General features: G+C 42.2%; 2 protein-coding genes across 2 annotated transcripts in view; one reads left to right on the top strand and one right to left on the bottom strand.

Annotated features, from left to right (window-relative positions):
• Window positions 1-1237: 1237 nt before the first annotated feature.
• On the top strand, window positions 1238-17165 carry LOC139750051 (uncharacterized). The gene is made up of 6 exons (XM_071664390.1): window positions 1238-1315; window positions 3173-3556; window positions 7756-7950; window positions 15743-15878; window positions 16449-16647; window positions 17039-17165. The coding sequence occupies exons 2-6, from the start codon at window positions 3173-3175 to the stop codon at window positions 17163-17165; spliced, it is 1041 nt and encodes a 346-aa protein (XP_071520491.1). The 5' UTR covers window positions 1238-1315.
• A 25-nt stretch (window positions 17166-17190) lies between these two features.
• Window positions 17191-19759, bottom strand: part of LOC139750333 (transmembrane protease serine 5-like) — a 57762-nt gene continuing 55193 nt past the window's right edge. Inside the window, exon 12 of the mRNA XM_071665012.1 lies at window positions 17191-17563. The gene's annotated coding sequence lies outside the window, so the exon portion shown is untranslated. The remainder of the gene's footprint in view (window positions 17564-19759) is intronic.

Below are 19759 nucleotides of genomic sequence, written 5' to 3' on the forward strand. Positions count from 1 at the left end.
AGAAATGGCCCAACCCACCCCCATACACATGTATAGACATATGTCCACACACGCAAATATACATACCTACACAGCTTTCCATGGTTTACCCCAGACGCTTCACATGCCCTGATTCAATCCACTGACAGCACGTCAACCCCGGTATACCACATCGATCCAATCCACTCTATTCCTTGCCCTCCTTTCACCCTCCTGCATGTTCAGGCCCCTATCACACAAAATCTTTTTCACTCCATCTTTCCACCTCCAATTTGGTCTCCCACTTCTCCTCGTTCCCTCCACCTCCGACACATATATCCTCTTGGTCAATCTTTCCTCACTCATTCTCTCCATGTGCCCAAACCATTTCAAAACACCCTCTTCTGCTCTCCCAACCACGCTCTTTTTATTTCCACACATCACTTTTACCCTTACGTTACTTACTCGATCAAACCACCTCACACCACACATTGTCCTCAAACATCTCATTTCCAGCACATCCATCCTGCTGCGCACAACTCTATCCATAGCCCACGCCTCGCAACCATACAACATTGTTGGCACCACTATTCCTTCAAACATACCCATTTTTGCTTTCCGAGATAATGTCCTCGACTTCCACACATTCTTCAAGGCTCCCAGGATTTTCGCCCCCTCCCCCACCCTATGATTCACTTCCGCTTCCATGGTTCCATCCGCTGCCAGATCCACTCCCAGATATCTAAAACACTTTACTTCCTTTCATACCATTTACCATTTCCCGCGTCAGCGAGGTAGCGTTAAGAACAGAGGACTGGGCCTCTGAGGAAACATCCTCACCCGGCCCCCTTCTCTGTTCCTTCCTTAGGAAAATGAGAAGAAAAAAAAAGCGTTGGCAGTGAATTTTGGGCACAGTAGAAATTATAAAACAACTTCAAGGGAAGATTGAATTACATAATATATATATATATATATATATATATATATATATATATATATATATATATATATATATATACTCCTCTTTTTGTAAGCGATGGCGGTGAACTTTGGATACAATAGAAACTATAAAACTTAATTGCAAGGGAAGATTGAATTACATAATAAACAATACCGATACTCTTTCGCTGCTCGAATCTTCATTACTCCATCGGTTATAAAAGTACTCTTCCTATATGTTAATGGATCAGGAGATCATGCAAAATCAGTACTATGAAAAGGAGTCACGAGGTAGATATCTACTGAGGCACGGAATAGCATAGGAAAGAGACTGTATCCAGTTTCGGACGCCATGGCGGAGGCTCGAGCGGAGGGGCGGTGCTGGCCAGTGTAATGTGGAGGCGGGGATGCAGCAACGGTGAGTGGGGTAGAGAAATGTCTCGCAGATTATATTTGTACGTTCTTAGAGAAATTAGAAAGGAGATTTGAGTGACCAAGGTGACAGGAAATATGCATGCAGATATTGCGTGACCATATACCGTATTTAGGCAAAGTGTCGTGAGGATATCCGAGTGAAAACGAGTCAGCTAATAAGAGTGTGTGGGAAACAGACATGGCTTAAAAAAAAAGAAAGTTTAAATGACACCTGTGCACAAGCACTGAAAATCTATCCAATTTTCCATTATCAGTGGATATGCCGGTTTTTGGGAGTACACCTATATGATTATAATTGACGTATATAACCATAAGTCTATAGTTCTACCAGTGTTATACTTTCCTAACAAGAATTAGGGGTAAAGTACGAAAAACTATATAGACAAGGACTGGTGGCCACGGATGTGGACGTGTCTTGAAAGTCCAGGCGTACATCTCTTACCTTACGTATACCTTGATTTTAATCATAGCGTCATTATCTTTAGATTAACTGTTGGTTATGATGGTCTGGCTTTGTGCATAAATGAAACATTTAGAAGAATGGTGTATACAACTAACAAGAAAAATTATATTTCAACATCAGAATCATGTAGGTGTTTCAATAATCAGTATCAGGTATATATGGTGATTGTATTTATCATTCGTTCAAGTGGTCTACGGTTTTCTTAGGCGGATATGTAATAATGACTTGCGGGCATCAACAGATGAATGTTACACATCGAAGATGAATGATATAGAGGACCAAACTTGGAATGCTATTACTCTTCCTTGGTAGATATTTCCCTTCCATAACTTCTTTATATCCCGTCTGGCGTACATTCCCTACATATATTTGCACGTAAGTTTCAATTTCTTGTACTATTCTTAAGTATGTTGAGTTTCAGATGTCAGGACTCAGTATTATAATGATCTCAGTGAGTTTTCTCTGGTGATGAGGAAGATAAGGTTCTACGTAAGAGTTTGATACCCAGATGTATTTCTGAAGCTGTTCATTTCCGTTCTAGATATAAGAAGAAAACGAAACAATATCCTTACGACAATTCAGAGGAGTGTACGGTGCGCGCATCAACAAAGCCTTATTGTGATTCGTGATTGTATGTATCAATATCTTAAAACAGTCTGAAAATATATATTCTCTTTTTATTATTCAGGCTCTTATTTAAAATGAATTTCAGAGGACCACCCATTTTATTGTGTAACTTGGGTTCTACTGTACTAGCTAGGTGTCCTTTTGAGTTTTCCAACTAGGATCTTCCGGAATTGATCATCATTTAGGACTGAGTTAATAAGAGTCGTTGCTTTAGTAACTATAACAGAAGCAACTTTTGGAAGAATATGTCACTCAAGACAACTTATACACCAGAATTTACTTGTCGGTAATAATTAAACTTTCTTTAGCTACAGTTGCCCTTGATTCTTCCTGTAGCGCATTCATTTCAGTGATTTGGGAACTTATTTTTAGCTGTTTATCATGAGTTAAGATAGGCCCAAGTTACTGTTCGCATCCCCCAGTACAGCTCATTTAGGTTTAATTTTTAAAAGTTGCGTTCTTAGGTTATCCGCATACTTTCAGCTCTCCCCTGAAAGATATTTCATATCGACTGATAACGTCATGAGAGGTGAATATGCCATTCATGTAGATAAAACATGTAAGAAGAATGACTTTGGAATGCGATGTTTTTTTGGGATGGTCGAGTAAAGTTTTCGTTTACATCCACAGAGAGGAGGTTAGTTGAAACACAAGCCTTTCGTCCGTCCAGGCAAATATAATATTTGTTTTCTCTCATGTCATGATTCAGTGCATATTTTCAACATTCAACCGTGTGACGTTTTTTGGCAGATGGAGACCTTGATCCGGGTTGACAGTCTTTCTGAAGGGTTTTCTGGTGGGATCTTAGCCAATGGTTCTCCCACCAGCGACCGGGGCATAGACGTTCCCAGCAGCACTCAGGCTACAGACGCTCCCAGCAGCACCCAGGCTATAGACGCTCCCAGCAGCACCCAGGCTACAGAACCTCTTGGCAGCACCCATGCCACGGACCCTCCCAGCAACAGCCAAGATACAAACTCAGTCAGCAACATCCAGGAGCCTCCCAGCTCGACCCAGAAGAACAGGGAGGACGCGGGTAGCGTGGGGTCGAGCTCCTCCGACGGGTCAGCTCTGAGGATACCCCGGGACACAAGGGAACATCTGCAGCACATCCTCTCCTCCACACCGTGCCAGGTACGTCCCACTACACTGGCTGTCCCACACACTAGCTAGAGACTGGCTTATGTCGCTCCAACGTTCTAAAATCTAATGATATGGAGGCGGTAATAATGGGGTGCGCAGATCAATGTTGCTTATATACCTGAATGTAAGACCAGTTTTATGGAAAATATATACCATGATAACAACTGTACTGTAGGGATCATGTTGGTGCTTGTTGCCTTAATCGTAATGTCTAGTTGGTGTTTCTCTGTTGGTTGTTTGAGTATTGAATGATTAAATACAATTCATGATGTTATTTACACAGGACTGTAACATAAATCTGTCATGATTGCTCCTGTTTCATGCAACAATATTACGGATGAACAAAACTGTTGTTCTTTGTACAGTATTACCACACCGGCCTAACTGTCCCTTCACGTTAGTACACAGGGAATACAAAGAAATTCAAAATAACATCAGACCATTAGGTCCTTTCGAGATTGTTTGTTATAGTGGAACATATCAGAATCGTACAAGTTAGTGTGGGAAAAGTTAGAAGGTATGTGGATAATTCAAAGAAGAATCCACCAGTTGTTATTGTGACTATGGAGGCGTAAAATGATATGAAGTCGTGGACTCTAAGGGAAATGTTTATCGTCTTATGGTACTGCTTTCAACCATTCGAACTAGTAAATCATTCCATATGATAACGCCTTTTGAAGTAAATGTACTTCGCCTCATTCGAGGAAAAATGTTTGCCCACGAGTTTGTATCCGTTACTGCGAGTGAAATCAGACCAACTTAAGTCTTAACTTGATAGATCAAAATTATCAGAGCTTTTGATAATTTTGAATAATTTCATGAGATCGCTAATAGATTCAAGTTGTTTAATTTGCTCTCGTAAGATTTGTTCCTCTGCCTGGAAATCATTTTGGCAATTCGACCTGCACTCTGCCATTTTCTGGGTAGGGTGACCAAAACTGAACGCAGTTTTCGAGTTGGGGACGAACCAATGAAGTGTAAAGAATAAGAATGATTTCCCTGGACTAAAATTCGAAGGCCCTACCCATAGATCCAGGATTTTGTTCGCTCTAAAAAAAATTTTTGTTTTTTTTCACTGCTTGTTTAAGTTTAGTTCGTCTAAAAATAGTATTACATACTTAGAACCTATCCCCAGGGGTATCCCTGGGGATAGGGGAGAAAGAATACTTCCCACGTATTCCCTGTGTGTCGTAAGAAGGCGACTAAAAGGGGAGGGAGCGGGGGGCTGGAAATCCTCCCCTCTCGTTTTTTTTTTTTTTTTTAATTTTCCAAAAGAAGGAACAGAGAAGGGGGCCAGGTGAGGATATTCCCTCAAAGGCCCAGTCCTCTGTGCTTAACGCTACTTCGCTAACGTGGGAAATGGCGAATAGTATGAAAAAAAAAACTTAGAACCTCAACACCATACCTAAACCTACATCATTTCTAGAACCGTACACCATATATGATCTTACATGACCATATCTTGGAACTTCAGCATTATATCGAGAGTTTCAACACCATAGGTGATCAATACCACATCTGGAACCTCAATACTATATCTAGAATGTCAACATTATCTATAAACTATGGCCACCATATCTACAAAATCAACATTAGAAAATAGACACCATATGCAGACTATCTATGGACTATCAACACCATATCAAGAACCTCAGTACTATCTATACCCTATCAACATCACATCTAGAACCTCAAACACTGTGTAAACTATAAGCACCATATCTAGAACATCGACGCTATCTATAGATTATCAACCTATCTAGAACCTCAACTCTATATCCAAGATGCGAACAACATACTAAAATTCTTGTCTTACACCGGTGATCTGTCCTATTGAGTCAGACATTGCCCGTACAGGAGCGCACCAGTTCTAATCGAAACCTAGCCCCGGTATGGCCATTGCACCCATAATTTGCGTCACACATAAACGGAAAATATCCTCTTCAGAATAAAGCTAGCTAGTTGCCTCCCCGTTCTGGTTCAACTATCCATGAATAGTCACAACATAAGATAATGAACAGTCCACACTACATCATTAAAATAGAAGTAAATTAATGGTCACCTCTACTGAATTTATGTTTATGATCAACATATCCCGTGTTCTAACAACAATAGAACCTCTGTGTCTTTAAGGAGATCCTGGATCGCAACTCTAGTTCCAGGCCAACTCTATCTTGACTTCATCCAATGAAACTTCGTCTCAAGACATGAAAGCTCATCCCCTCATTTGGGCTGTTAATATCCTCCATATCCCACCTTCAGTCTGCCATTATCTTTACTCTCTGGTACCATCGTCTTGTGTTCACTCTGAAACTTCAGCGTAGTTAATTCCGGTAATTAGCTTTTTTCCTATCGTAGTTGAGGTAGTTATCTTTCCTCCTATCATAATTCAGGTAGTTATCTTTATTCCTATCATACTTCAGGTAGTTATCTTTCCTCCTATCATACTTCAGGTAGTTATCTTTATTCCTACCATACTTCAGGTAGTTATCTTTATTCCTATCATAATTCAGGTAGTTATCTTTATTCCTACTATACTTCAGGTAGTTATCTTTATTCCTACCATACTTCAGGTAGTTATCTTTATTCCTATCATACTTCAGGTAGTTATCTTTCCTCCTATCATACTTCAGGTAGTTATCTTTATTCCTATCATACTTCAGGTAGTTATCTTTCTTCGTATCATACCTTCCGATTAATAACTTCATTCCAGTCATCTATAACTTCATGGACTCTGCTACAAACAAATCTTTCATTTTACAGTGCATCAGTGGATATCATAAAGTGTCAAACTGGCTATTCTACAGCACATATTTCTCTTCTCGCTCACACTTTTTGGTTTGCTCTTGACTATTTTAATGATACTTTGTACTATAAACGACCAAAACATGTAAACAAAGTTTGGCATTAGGGATCTCTTCGTACAGTCTTTCTAACTCTCTAAACCCACATTGCTTTCCCACTTTTATTCATTAATATCATAGATCTCTTCTCTGTCAAACAGTACTGTTCATGGGTTATCATAGTGCCTAATCTCTTTCGTGTTCATATTAGTGTCCCTCGAATGACCACAGACTATATACACACGTGTAAGGCAAAGCCATCACTCTTCCGTACTCCATTCTGTCACTATGTTCAAATAGGTGTTCTCCGGCTAGCATATACACTAGATAGATGTCATTTATAGTGTACCTCTACCGAGCGAAATTATTCTGTATCCCCGAGCGTCCACGTTCGTCTACGCGCGAGCGTCTGCATTTTTTTTTTTTTTTTTTAGTAAAGTTGAGTTCTCAGGCACTATTCGCTATCCAGTTATGTAAATTCTTATGCACATGCATACTGATGTATGCTTCAGCGTTCCACCAAAAGTATGTCACCCTGACCTACATATCCCACCTGATAGGCAAGCATTACTGTGAATCCCTTTCTCATCCAATGTAAATGGAATAACTTTAACTCTTGACCAGTAGATACTTAAAAAGTAAAGGCACCATTACTTTTCTTTCATATTAGGTAGTGTCGTGTCAGACGACTGAGCGTCAGGGGAGAAATTCTCGCCTGGCCCCCTCCTCTGTTCCTTCTTTTGGAAAGTAAAACAGGAGGGGAGGATTTCCAGCCCCCCGTTCCCTCCCCTTTTAGTCGCCTTCTACGACACGCAGGGAATACGTGGGAAGTATTCTGTCTCCCCTATCCCCAGGAGGTCATCGTCAGCTTCACGCTTCTGAGAAGGTGCATGTCATTCCTCCTCAAATCATCTTGTTTGATGACCATTCTGAAGCCTTTTGGCCTATATTCTCCCTCTCTCCCTCTTCTTTTGTGAAGTATGGTATAGCTTCTTGTCACGACCAGTCACCTGAAGCGCCACTTCATCATGTCTCATCATCACCTGGACTCAAATCAGTGACGTCCATCTTCGTTGGTCTAAACACTCGCTGTTTAAGAAACACCTTTGAAGCCTCACAAGTACGAATTTCCTCTTATTTATCCTCTAATCCTCTTAGCGCTGTGTGAAACTATCTCCTATAAATTTTATTCCCCCGCACATATGACTTCAATTCATCAATGTGCTTTTCTGATGTGTGTTCCTTTCTCTTTCAGGTATAGAAAAGAAAAAATGAAGTCTGAGGTAGGATAACAACAGCACTATGAAAGCGTTGCTTTACAATCGGTTGTGTTGTTGTTGTTTCCAGGTGACGGTGGTGGGGTTGGTGCTGGTGGACGCGGCGCTGGTGGTGGCTGTGCTGTTGTTGGAGCTGGACCACAACACCCGACGCTCCCTCGCTCCCATCGTGCTCCACAACCTCTCGCTTGCCCTCCTTTGCCTCTTCTTCGTGGAAATCCTCCTCAAGATATATGCATACCAGTTCGAATATTTCACCCACAAGGTATGCTCTCTCTCTCTCTCTCTCTCTCTCTCTCTCTCTCTCTCTCTCTCTCTACATATATATTTTTTTTTTTTTTTCAAACTATTCGCCATTTCCCGCGTTAGCGAGGTAGCGTTAAGAACAGAGGACTGGGCCTTTTTTGGAATATCCTCACCTGGCCCCCTCTGTTCCTTCTTTTGGAAAAAAAAAAAAAAAAAAAAAACGAGAGGGGAGGATTTCCAGCCCCCCGCTCCCTCCCCTTTTAGTCGCCTTCTACGACACGCAGGGAATACATGGGAAGTATTCTTAATCCCCTATCCCCAGGGATAGGGGATTAATATATATATGATATATATATGATATATATTTATCATACTTAATCGTTGTTTCCCGCGTCAGCGACTTAGCGCCAGGGAACAGACGAAGAAAGGCCCATCCTCTCATACACACACACACACACACACACACACACACACACACACACACACATATATATATATATATATATATATATATATATATATATATATATATATATATATATATATATATATATATATATATATATGTATATATATATATATATATATATATATATATATATATATATACATACACGTCCACACACGCAAATATACACACCTATACATCTCAATGTACACATATATATACACACACAGACTCATACATATATACCCATGCACACAATTCACACTGTCTGCCTTTATTCATTCCCATCGCCACCTCGCCACACATGGAATACCATCACCCTCCCCCCTCATGTGTGCGAGGTAGCGCAAGGAAAGGACAACAAAGGCCCCATTCGTTCACACTCAGTCTCTAGTTGTCATGCAATAATGCCCGAAACCACAGCTCCCTTTCTACATCCAGGCCCCACACAACTTTCCATGGTTTACCCCAGACGCTTCACATGCCCTGATTCAATCCACTGACAGCACGTCAACCCCGATATATCACATCGATCCAATTCACTCTATTCCTTGCCCGCCTTTCACCCTCCTGCATGTTCAGGCCCCGATCACTCAAAATCTTTTTCACTCCATCTTTCCACCTCCAATTTGGTCTCCCACTTCTCCTCGTTCCCTCCACCTCCGACATATATATCCTCTTGGTCAATCTTTCCTCACTCATTCTCTCCATGTGCCCAAACCATTTCAAAACACCCTCTTCTGCTCTCTCAACCACGCTCTTTTTATTTCCACACATTTCTCTTACCCTTACATTACTTACTCGATCAAACCACCTCACACCACATATTGTCCTCAAACATCTCATTTCCAGCACATCCACCCTCCTGCGCACAACTCTATCCATAGCCCACGCCTCGCAACCATACAACATTGTTGGAACCACTATTCCTTCAAACATAGCCATTTTTGCTTTCCGAGATAATGTTCTCGACTTCCACACATTCTTCAAGGCTCCCAGGATTTTCGCCCCCTCCCCACCCTATGATTCATTACCGCTTCCATGGTTCCATCCGCTGCCAGATCCACTATCAGATATCTAAAACACTTTACTTCCTCCAGTTTTTCTCCATTCAAACTTACCTCCCAATTGACTCGACCCTCAACCCTACTGTACCTAATAACCTTGCTCTTATTCACATTTACTCTTAACTTTCTTCTTTCACACACTTTACCAAACTCAGTCACCAGCTTCTGCAGTTTCTCACATGAATCAGCCACCAGCGCTGTATCATCAGCGAACAACAACTGACTCACTTCCCAAGCTCTCTCATCCACAACAGACTTCATACTTGCCCCTCTTTCCAAAACTCTTGCATTCACCTCCCTAACAACCCCATCCATAAGCAAATTAAACAACCATAGAGACATCACACACCCCTGCCGCAAACCTACATTCACTGAGAACCAATCACTTTCCTCTCTTCCTACACGTACACATGCCTTACATCCTCGATAAAAACTTTTCACTGCTTCTAAAAACGTGCCCCCCACACCATATATTCTTAACACCTTCCACAGAGCATCTCTATCAACTCTATCATATGCCTTCTCCAGATCCATAAATGCTACATACAAATCCATTTGCTTTTCTAAGTATTTCTCACATACATTCTTCAAAGCAAACACCTGATCCACACATCCTCTACCACTTCTGAAACCACACTGCTCTTCCCCAATCTGATGCTCTGTACATGCCTTCACCCTCTCAATCAATACCCTCCCATATAATTTACCAGGAATACTCAACAAACTTACACCTCTGTAATTTGAGCACTCACTCTTATCCCCTTTGCCTTTGTACAATGGCACTATGCACGCATTCCACCAATCCTCAGGCACCTCACCATGAGTCATACATACATTAAATAACCTTACCAACCAGTCAACAATACAGTCACCCCCTTTTTTAATAGATTCCACTGCAACACGATCCAAACCTGCTGCCTTGCCGGCTTTCATCTTCCGCAAAGCTTTTACTACCTCTTCTCTGTTTACCAAATCATTTTCCCTAACCCTCTCACTTTGCACACCACCTCGACCAAAACACCCTATATCTGCCACTCTATCATCAAACACATTCAACAAACCTTCAAAATACTCACTCCATCTCCTTCTCACATCACCACTACTTGTTATCACCTCCCCATTAACGCCCTTCACTGAAGTTCCCATTTGCTCCCTTGTCTTACGCACTTTATTTACCTCCTTCCAGAACATCTTTATATTCTCCCTAAAATTTAATGATACTCTCTCACCCCAACTCTCATTTGCCCTCTTTTTCACCTCTTGCACCTTTCTCTTGACCTCCTGTCTCTTTCTTTTATACATCTCCCACTCAATTGCATTTTTTCCCTGCAAAAATCGTCCAAATGCCTCTCTCTTCTCTTTCACTAATAATCTTACTTCTTCATCCCACCACTCACTACCCTTTCTAATCAACCCACCTCCCACGCTTCTCATGCTACAAGCATCTTTTGCGCAATCCATCACTGATTCCTTAAATACATCCCATTCCTCCCCCACTCCCCTTACTTCCATTGTTCTCACCTTTTTCCATTCTGTACTCAGTCTCTCCTGGTACTTTCTCACACAAGTCTCCTTCCCAAGCTCACTTACTCTTACCACCCTCTTCACCCCAACATTCACCCTTCTTTCCTGAAAACCCATACAAATCTTCACCTTAGCCTCCACAAGATAATGATCAGACATCCCTCCAGTTGCACCTCTCAGCACATTAACATCCAAAAGTCTCTCTTTCGCGCGCCTGTCAATTAACACGTAATCCAATAACGCTCTCTGGCCATCTCTCCTACTTACATACGTATACTTATGTATATCTCGCTTTTTAAACCAGGTATTCCCAATCACCAGTCCTTTTTCAGCACTTAAATCTACAAGCTCTTCACCATTTCCATTTACAACACTGAACACCCCATGTATACCAATTATTCCCTCAACTGCCACATTACTCACCTTTGCATTCAAATCACCCATCACTATAACCCGTCTTGTGCATCAAAACCACTAACACACTCATTCAGCTGCTCCCAAAACACTTGCCTCTCATGATCTTTCTTCTCATGCCCAAGTGCATATGCACCAATAATCACCCATCTCTCTCCATCAACTGTCAGTTTTACCCATATTAATCGAGAATTTACTTTCTTACATTCTATCACATACTCCCACAACTCCTGTTTCAGGAGTACTGCTACTCCTTCCCTTGCTCTTGTCCTCTCACTAACCCCTGACTTTACTCCCAAGACATTCCCAAACCACTCTTCCCCTTTACCCTTGAGCTTCGTTTCACTCAGAGCCAAAACATCCAGGTTCCTTTCCTCAAACATACTACCTGTCTCTCCTTTTTTCACATCTTGGTTACATCCACACACATTTAGACACCCCAATCTGAGTTTACGAGGAGGATAAGCACTCCCCGCGTGACTTCTTCTGTTTCCCATTTTTAGAAAGTTAAAATACAAGGAGGGGAGGATTTCGGGCTCCCCGCTCCCGTCCCCTCCAGTCGCCTTCTACAACACGTGAGGAATGCGTGGGAAGTATTCTTTCATCCCTATCCTGACGACCTATATATATATATATATTTTTTTTTTTTATTATACTTTGTCGCTGTCTCCCGCGTTTGCGAGGTAGCGCAAGGAAACAGACGAAAGAAATGGCCCAATCCCCCCCATACACATGTATATACATACGTCCACACATGCAAATATACATACCTACACAGCTTTCCATGGTTTACCCCAGACGCTTCACATGCCTTGATTCAATCCACTGACAGCACGTCAACCCCGGTATACCACATCGCTCCAATTCACTCTATTCCTTGCCCTCCTTTCACCCTCCTGCATGTTCAGGCCCCGATCACACAAAATCTTTTTCACTCCATCTTTCCATATATATATATATATATATATATATATATATATATATATATATATATATATATATATATATATATATATATATATATATTTTTTTTTTTTATACTTTGTCGCTGTCTCCCGCGTTTGCGAGGTAGCGCAAGGAAACAGACGAAAGAAATGGCCCAACCCCCCCCCATACACATGTATATACATACGTCCACACACGCAAATATACATACCTACACAGCTTTCCATGGTTTACCCCAGACGCTTCACATGTCTTGATTCAATCCACTGACAGCACGTCAACCCCGGTATACCACATTGCTCCAATTCACTCTATTCCTTGCCCTCCTTTCACCCTCCTGCAAGTTCAGGCCCCGATCACACAAAATCTTTTTCACTCCATCTTTCCACCTCCAATTTGGTCTCCCTCTTCTCCTCGTTCCCTCCACCTCCGACACATATATCCTCTTGGTCAACCTTTCCTCACTCATTCTCTCCATGTGCCCAAACCATTTCAAAACACCCTCTTCTGCTCTCTCAACCACGCTCTTTTTATTTCCACACATCTCTCTCACCCTTACGTTACTTACTCGATCAAACCACCTCACACCACACATTGTCCTCAGACATCTCATTTCCAGCACATCCATCCTCCTGCGCACAACTCTATCCATAGCCCACGCCTCGCAACCATACAACATTGTTGGAACCACTATTCCTTCAGACATACCCATTTTTGCTTTCCGAGATAATGTTCTCGACTTCCACACATTCTTCAAGGCTCCCAGAATTTTCACCCCCTCCCCCACCCTATGGTCCAATTCTGCTTCCATGGTTCCATCCGCTGCCAGATCCACTCCCAGATATCTAAAACACTTCACTTCCTCCAGTTTTTCTCCATTCAAACTCACCTCCCAATTTACTTGACCCTCAACCCTACTGTACCTAATGACCTTGCTCTTATTCACATTTACTCTTAACTTTCTTCTTCCACACACTTTACCAAACTCCGTCACCAGCTTCTGCAGTTTCTCACATGAATCAGCCACCAGCGCTGTATCATCAGCGAACAACAACTGACTCACTTCCCAAGCTCTCTCATCCCCAACAGACTTCATACTTGCCCCTCTTTCCAAAACTCTTGCCTTTACCTCCCTAACAACCCCATCCATAAACAAATTAAACAACCATGGAGACATCACACACCCCTGCCGCAAACCTACATTCACTGAGAACCAATCACTTTCCTCTCTTCCTACACGTACACATGCCTTACATCCTCGATAAAAACTTTTCACTGCTTCTAACAACTTGCCTCCCACACCATATATTCTTAATACCTTCCACAGAGCATCTCTATCAACTCTATCATATGCCTTCTCCAGATTCATAAATGCTACATACAAATCCATTTGCTTTTCTAAGTATTTCTCACATACATTCTTCAAAGCAAACACCTGATCCACACATCCTCTACCACTTCTGAAACCACACTGCTCTTCCCCAATCTGATGCTCTGTACATGCCTTCACCCTCTCAATCAATACCCTCCCATACAATTTACCAGGAATACTCAACAAACTTATACCTCTGTAATTTGAGCACTCACTCTTATCCCCTTTTCCTTTGTACAATGGCACTATGCACGCATTCCGCCAATCCTCAGGCACCTCACCATGAGTCATACATACATTAAATAACCTTACCAACCAGTCAACAATACAGTCACCCCCTTTTTTAATAAATTCCACTGCAATACCATCCAAGCCTGCTGCCTTGCCGGCTTTCATCTTTCGCAAAGCTTTCACTACCTCTTCTCTGTTTACCAAATCGTTTTCCCTAACCCTCTCACTTTGCACACCACCTCGACCAAAACACCCTATATCTGCCACTCTATCATCAGACACATTCAACAAACCTTCAAAATACTCACTCCATCTCCTTCCCACATCACCACTACTTGTTATCACCTCCCCATTTGCGCCCTTCACTAAAGTTCCCATTTGCTCCCTTGTCTTACGCACTTTATTTACCTCCTTCCAGAACATCTTTTTATTCTCCCTAAAATTTAATGACACTCTCTCACCCCAACTCTCATTTGCCCTTTTTTTCACCTCTTGCACCTTTCTCTTGACCTCCTGTCTCTTTCTTTTATACATCTCCCACTCAATTGCATTTTTTCCCTGCAAAAATCGTCCAAATGCCTCTCTCTTCTCTTTCACTAATACTCTTACTTCTTCATCCCACCACTCACTACCCTTTCTAATCAACCCACCTCCCACTCTTCTCATGCCACAAGCATCTTTTGCGCAATCCATCACTGACTCCCTAAATACATCCCATTCCTCCCCCACTCCCCTGACTTCCATTGTTCTCACCTTTTTCCATTCTGTACACAGTCTCTCCTGGTACTTCCTCACACAGGTCTCCTTCCCAAGCTCACTTACTCTCACCACCTTCTTCACCCCAACATTCACTCTTCTTTTCTGAAAACCCATACAAATCTTCACCTTAGCCTCCACAAGATAATGATCAGACATCCCTCCAGTTGCACCTCTCAGCACATTAACATCCAAAAGTCTCTCTTTCGCACGCCTGTCAATTAACACGTAATCCAATAACGCTCTCTGGCCATCTCTCCTACTTACATAAGTGTACTTATGTATATCTCGCTTTTTAAACCAGGTATTCCCAATCATCAGTCCTTTTTCAGCACATAAATCTACAAGCTCTTCACCATTTCCATTTACAACACTGAACACCCCATGTATACCAATTATTCCCTCAACTGCCACATTACTCACCTTTGCATTCAAATCACCCATCACTATAACCCGGTCTCGTGCATCAAAACCACTAACACACTCATTCAGCTGCTCCCAAAACACTTGCCTCTCATGATCTTTCTTCTCATGCCCAGGTGCATATGCACCAATAATCACCCACCTCTCTCCATATATATATATATATATATATATATATATATATATATATATATATATATATATATATATATATATATATATATATATATATAAACGCCCATACACGCATATATACATATACATATCAACATACACACATATACATAGACATATACATATGTATACACACCTACATATTTATACTTGCTTGCCTTCATCTATTCCTTTCGCTACCCCGCCACACAGGAAACAGCATCGCTATCCCCCGCTTCAGCGAGGTAGCGCCAGGAAAAAACAGACAAAAAAACGCCACATTAATTCACACTCAGTCTCTAGCTGTCATGTATAATACACCGAAAACCTTGGGGATAGAGGAGAAAGAATACTTCCCACGTATTCCTTCGTGTGTCGAAAATATACTCTTCTTCGTGTATTGGCAGTGGGAATATGTTGAGAGAGAATATGTTTTACTTGTGGCTGAAAAAAAAAAAAATGCTATTCTGAATTGCAGGCTGAAGTGTTCGACGGTTTGGTGGTGACGGTGGCGCTGTGTCTTGATATTGTTTACATCCACTCTGAGGACGCCCACGCTGGCTTTGGGCTCCTCATTGTCCTTAGATTGTGGAGGGTCGTCAGGATACAGCACGGTGAGTGTCACTGCCAGGGTCGTCAGGATACAGCACTGTGAATGTCACTGCCAGGGTCGTCAGGATACAGCACGGTGAGTGTCACTGTCAGGGTCGTCAGGATACAGCACGGTAAGTGTCACTGCCAGGGTCGTCAGGATACAGCACGGTAAGTGTCACTGTTAGGGTCGTCAGGATACAGCACGGTAAGTGTCACTGCCAGGGTCGTCAGGATACAGCACGGTAAGTGTCACTGCCAGGGTCGTCAGGATACAGTTCGGTAAGTGTCACTGCCAGGGTCGTCAGGATACAGCACGGTGAGTGTCACTGCCAGGGTCGTCAGGATACAGCACCGTGAGTGTTACTGCCAGGGTCGTCAGGATACAGTTCGGTAAGTGTCACTGCCAGGGTCGTCAGGATACAGTTCGGTAAGTGTCACTGCCAGGGTCGTCAGGATACAGTTCGGTAAGTGTCACTGCCAGGGTCGTCAGGGTACAGCACGGTAAGTGTCACTGCCAGGGTCGTCAGGATACAGCACGGTGTGTCACTGCCAGGGTCGTCAGGACATAGCACGGTAAGTTTCACAGCCAGGGTCGTCAGGATACAGCACGGTGTCACTGCCAGGGTCGTCAGGGTACAGCACGGTGAGTGTCACTGCCAGGGTCGTCCGGATACAGCACGGAGTGTCACTGCCAGGGTCGTCAGGATACAGCACGGTAAGTGTCACTGCCAGGGTCGTCAGGATACAGCACGGTAAGTGTCACTGCCAGGGTCGTCAGGATACAGCACGGTAAGTCACTGCCAGGGTCGTCAGGATACAGCACGGTAAGTCACTGCCAGGGTCGTCAGGATACAGCACGGTAAGTGTCACTGCCAGGGTCGTCAGGATATAGCACGTTGTCACTGCTGGGGTCAGTAAGAGGTCATATTTTGCTGCTAATCATCAGCCTTTACTGTGTCATGTATGATCATACCATTTCAGTTTTCCCTCCTGTGTACTGGTCGTTAAGGTGGTTGCCAAGAGGATGTGTTTTTACCTTGGAGTAATGCTCTTAGCTTATTGTTTGTTTTCCAAGTGCAATGTCCCAAGTGTTTCTAGCTTCTTACTTTGTTTTATATCCTTCACCTTGAAATGTTCATGTATACAGTCATAAACATTTTCCTTTTATCTCATCTTTCAGCATCCAGACATGCGAAATTGGGTATAACTATGTAACAGCTGTGTCTGGAGGGTCAGTGTGCACTCCAGACTGTATCAAACTGTTGTGTGATATCACTTCTGTTCTTGTCTCTCAGCATACCTGCTAGTCATGGATTGTAATAAATAAAAGCATAAAATACATGTCAATTTATTTGGAATTATCATTAGTTCATATCAGTTTTAGTGTAAACTATATTTCAATCAATCAACATCATCGTTTGGGGTAATATTACTTACAAATTTGTCAATTTAGGAAAAGAACAATATATATTTTAGCTTCACGGGTCTCAGTAGTTCAACAAGTCTTTTAAAAATAAATCATTCGTAAACAAACACTGACGTTGGGGGTCATGCCTGGGGCAGCCTTCCTCCTGCAGGTTCGGCGGGTGTCTCAGCGTCGACTGCAGCGGGAGCGGCAGCGGCGGCTCGACCTGGAGGCGGAACTGCAGAACTCTCGAGATGTCATCGCCAGACTACGGAAGACACTCGCCGCCAACAACATCCCCTGTGAGGACGAGTGGATGGACGAATAATAATGATTCACAAAAGGTGAATTACGTATGTATGTTGTACGTTGCTACATTGGTGAATTATCGACTGCCGAATGGTAATTATATCAGAAATGTCACAAATACGTTCAACAAAATAAGAATAACTACAGATATGTACAGCAGTAACCGACCTGAAGACATACAGAAAGTAACCTCTTGACAGCTGGCCACGAGCCTGACATTTTTTGATGAAAGAATAAAGTTGACGACAGACTAAGCTAGGCTAAGTAAATACCACTACCCCAGAAAGTTCCCAGACTAACTAGGCTAATTAAATATTATACGACTATCCCAGGAAGCTTCAGTGATAAGAGGCAGAGCTCCACATTTATTCAGCTTCCACCTTAGAGCACAAATAGGTAACAACAACAGGGTAATACTGTGAATAGTTTCAACTTCTGGAAGTGTTGCCTCTTATGACCTGAGTCCTATGGTTTTGGACATGTCTTCATTTTACGTATGTAAATCCATTCATTAATCACACAGACACACCCAGACCTGGATTCAAGCACAAAATGTTTATTAACTGCACTACATACACGCGCACACATGCATGTGTGGGTGGGTGTTACTGGGATCTGGCTGCTTGGCGTTACATCGCCAGTGAAAATTCACTTTGGCGAGGCTGTATCATCATTTGACAGTCTTGTCAAGCGAACTCGCTTCAGAGTTGTACAACCTGCCCATGCTACAGGAGCCACTGGATAAGAAAGGGATCCTGAATGTGTATGATAATGTAGATAACAATGATTGTAACTGATAATATCATTAGTATCATTATGGCCAAAAAATATGAGTCAAGTATACCATACAATCCTCAAACTCTTCCTTTTCACAATGACAACCGAGATACCATATTGTCATAGAAAATAAGGTCTATAGTATCTAAACGGGTGGAGATAGTGGAGATATCTCGCCTTATATGCTTGGGAGTGTAAACAACCGGGAGCCGGCCAATCATAGGACATCTTGCTTACTTGCGGCCAATCACCGCACGCGACACATTTTTAACGAGCCAGTTTGTGTAGTATGTATGTTCCTTCCTACCCACTTACCCGGCCAGCATAAACAGACTTTCAGCTCTCGTCCCGCGTTGCGAGTAAGGGAGATTTTACTTGTGGTTTATGGTGCTTAAGTGATTATAGTGACGTGAGGGATGAGCCTAGTACCTCACAACATCCAAACGCAGTAGTTGGAGCGTATACCAGACTTTATAGTGAAACGAGAAAATGATAGTTGATTAATGGTTTTGATAATGTAAAAACAAACAACAAAAAACCAGTGCTGTGACAGTCGTCTTCTCAGTGCTAGATCACATAGCCATTTCATAGCCAGTACGTTACCCACAGTAGACATTATCATTAATGAAGAACCGATCGGTAAGTACCCAATGAATAACATTTATAAATTATTTAAACAATAGTCCATTAAGAATTATAATGATAATAGGCTCATTATTAGTCTACCCATTATTATTAGCCATTACTTTCTTACAATGTTATGTTCTTCACTGTAAACCGCGATAATGAATACTGCCTATCATCAGTGGGGCTTTGGCCTTTTTTGGGCCTCTGCTTTAAATGTTCAGAATAAGGACCATATTGGACACCAGCAGTGATTGAGGCGATTTTCATGATGCCGTAATCTGCATGTGAACGTTTTCCTTCATTATATATTAATCGCATACTCCTTTTTAGCTTTAATTTAAAACTTTAATTCATAGCGATGCAGAGCGTTTACGTGCTTACCACTCTGTTAATACGCATTGTCCAAATATGCATATAATTTTTCTTTTACGTTGGAGGTTCCAGTCAAGGACCAAAGTTCGCATAAAGGCCGAGCCTTAATTGACACAGGGAAAATATGAAGGGGCAAGAAAACTAACAGGCAAATATCTTCACATTTGAAAGGAAGTGAAAAGCCTGCCTTTTAAAATGTGCCTGGTCATAGTTGTTGGGAAAGACATGAGAAGGTAGAGTTCCAAAGCTTCGAGGTGAAGGGAAAGAAACGGTTTACCTTGAGTTACCAACGGCCACACACTGATCATATGTATGAAGCAGCAGTTTGCTGTTTACCTCGGGCGCTTCACATCCCCTGGTTCAGTTCGTTGCCCATCACGTCGACCCCCTGTATACCAAACCGTTCCAATT

This window comes from Panulirus ornatus, chromosome 9 (assembly GCF_036320965.1).
Source record: "Panulirus ornatus isolate Po-2019 chromosome 9, ASM3632096v1, whole genome shotgun sequence".
NCBI classification, from domain to species: domain Eukaryota; kingdom Metazoa; phylum Arthropoda; class Malacostraca; order Decapoda; family Palinuridae; genus Panulirus; species Panulirus ornatus.

Bases quoted from the DNA above. Each gene is read 5' to 3' on its own strand.
- LOC139750051 (XM_071664390.1), top strand. From the start codon at position 3,173: ATGGAGACCTTGATCCGGGTTGACAGTCTTTCTGAAGGGTTTTCTGGT. The intron at 3,557-7,755 runs GTACGTCCCACT...TGTTGTTTCCAG, and splicing joins TCTCCTCCACACCGTGCCAG to GTGACGGTGGTGGGGTTGGT. The intron at 7,951-15,742 runs GTATGCTCTCTC...TCTGAATTGCAG, and splicing joins TCGAATATTTCACCCACAAG to GCTGAAGTGTTCGACGGTTT.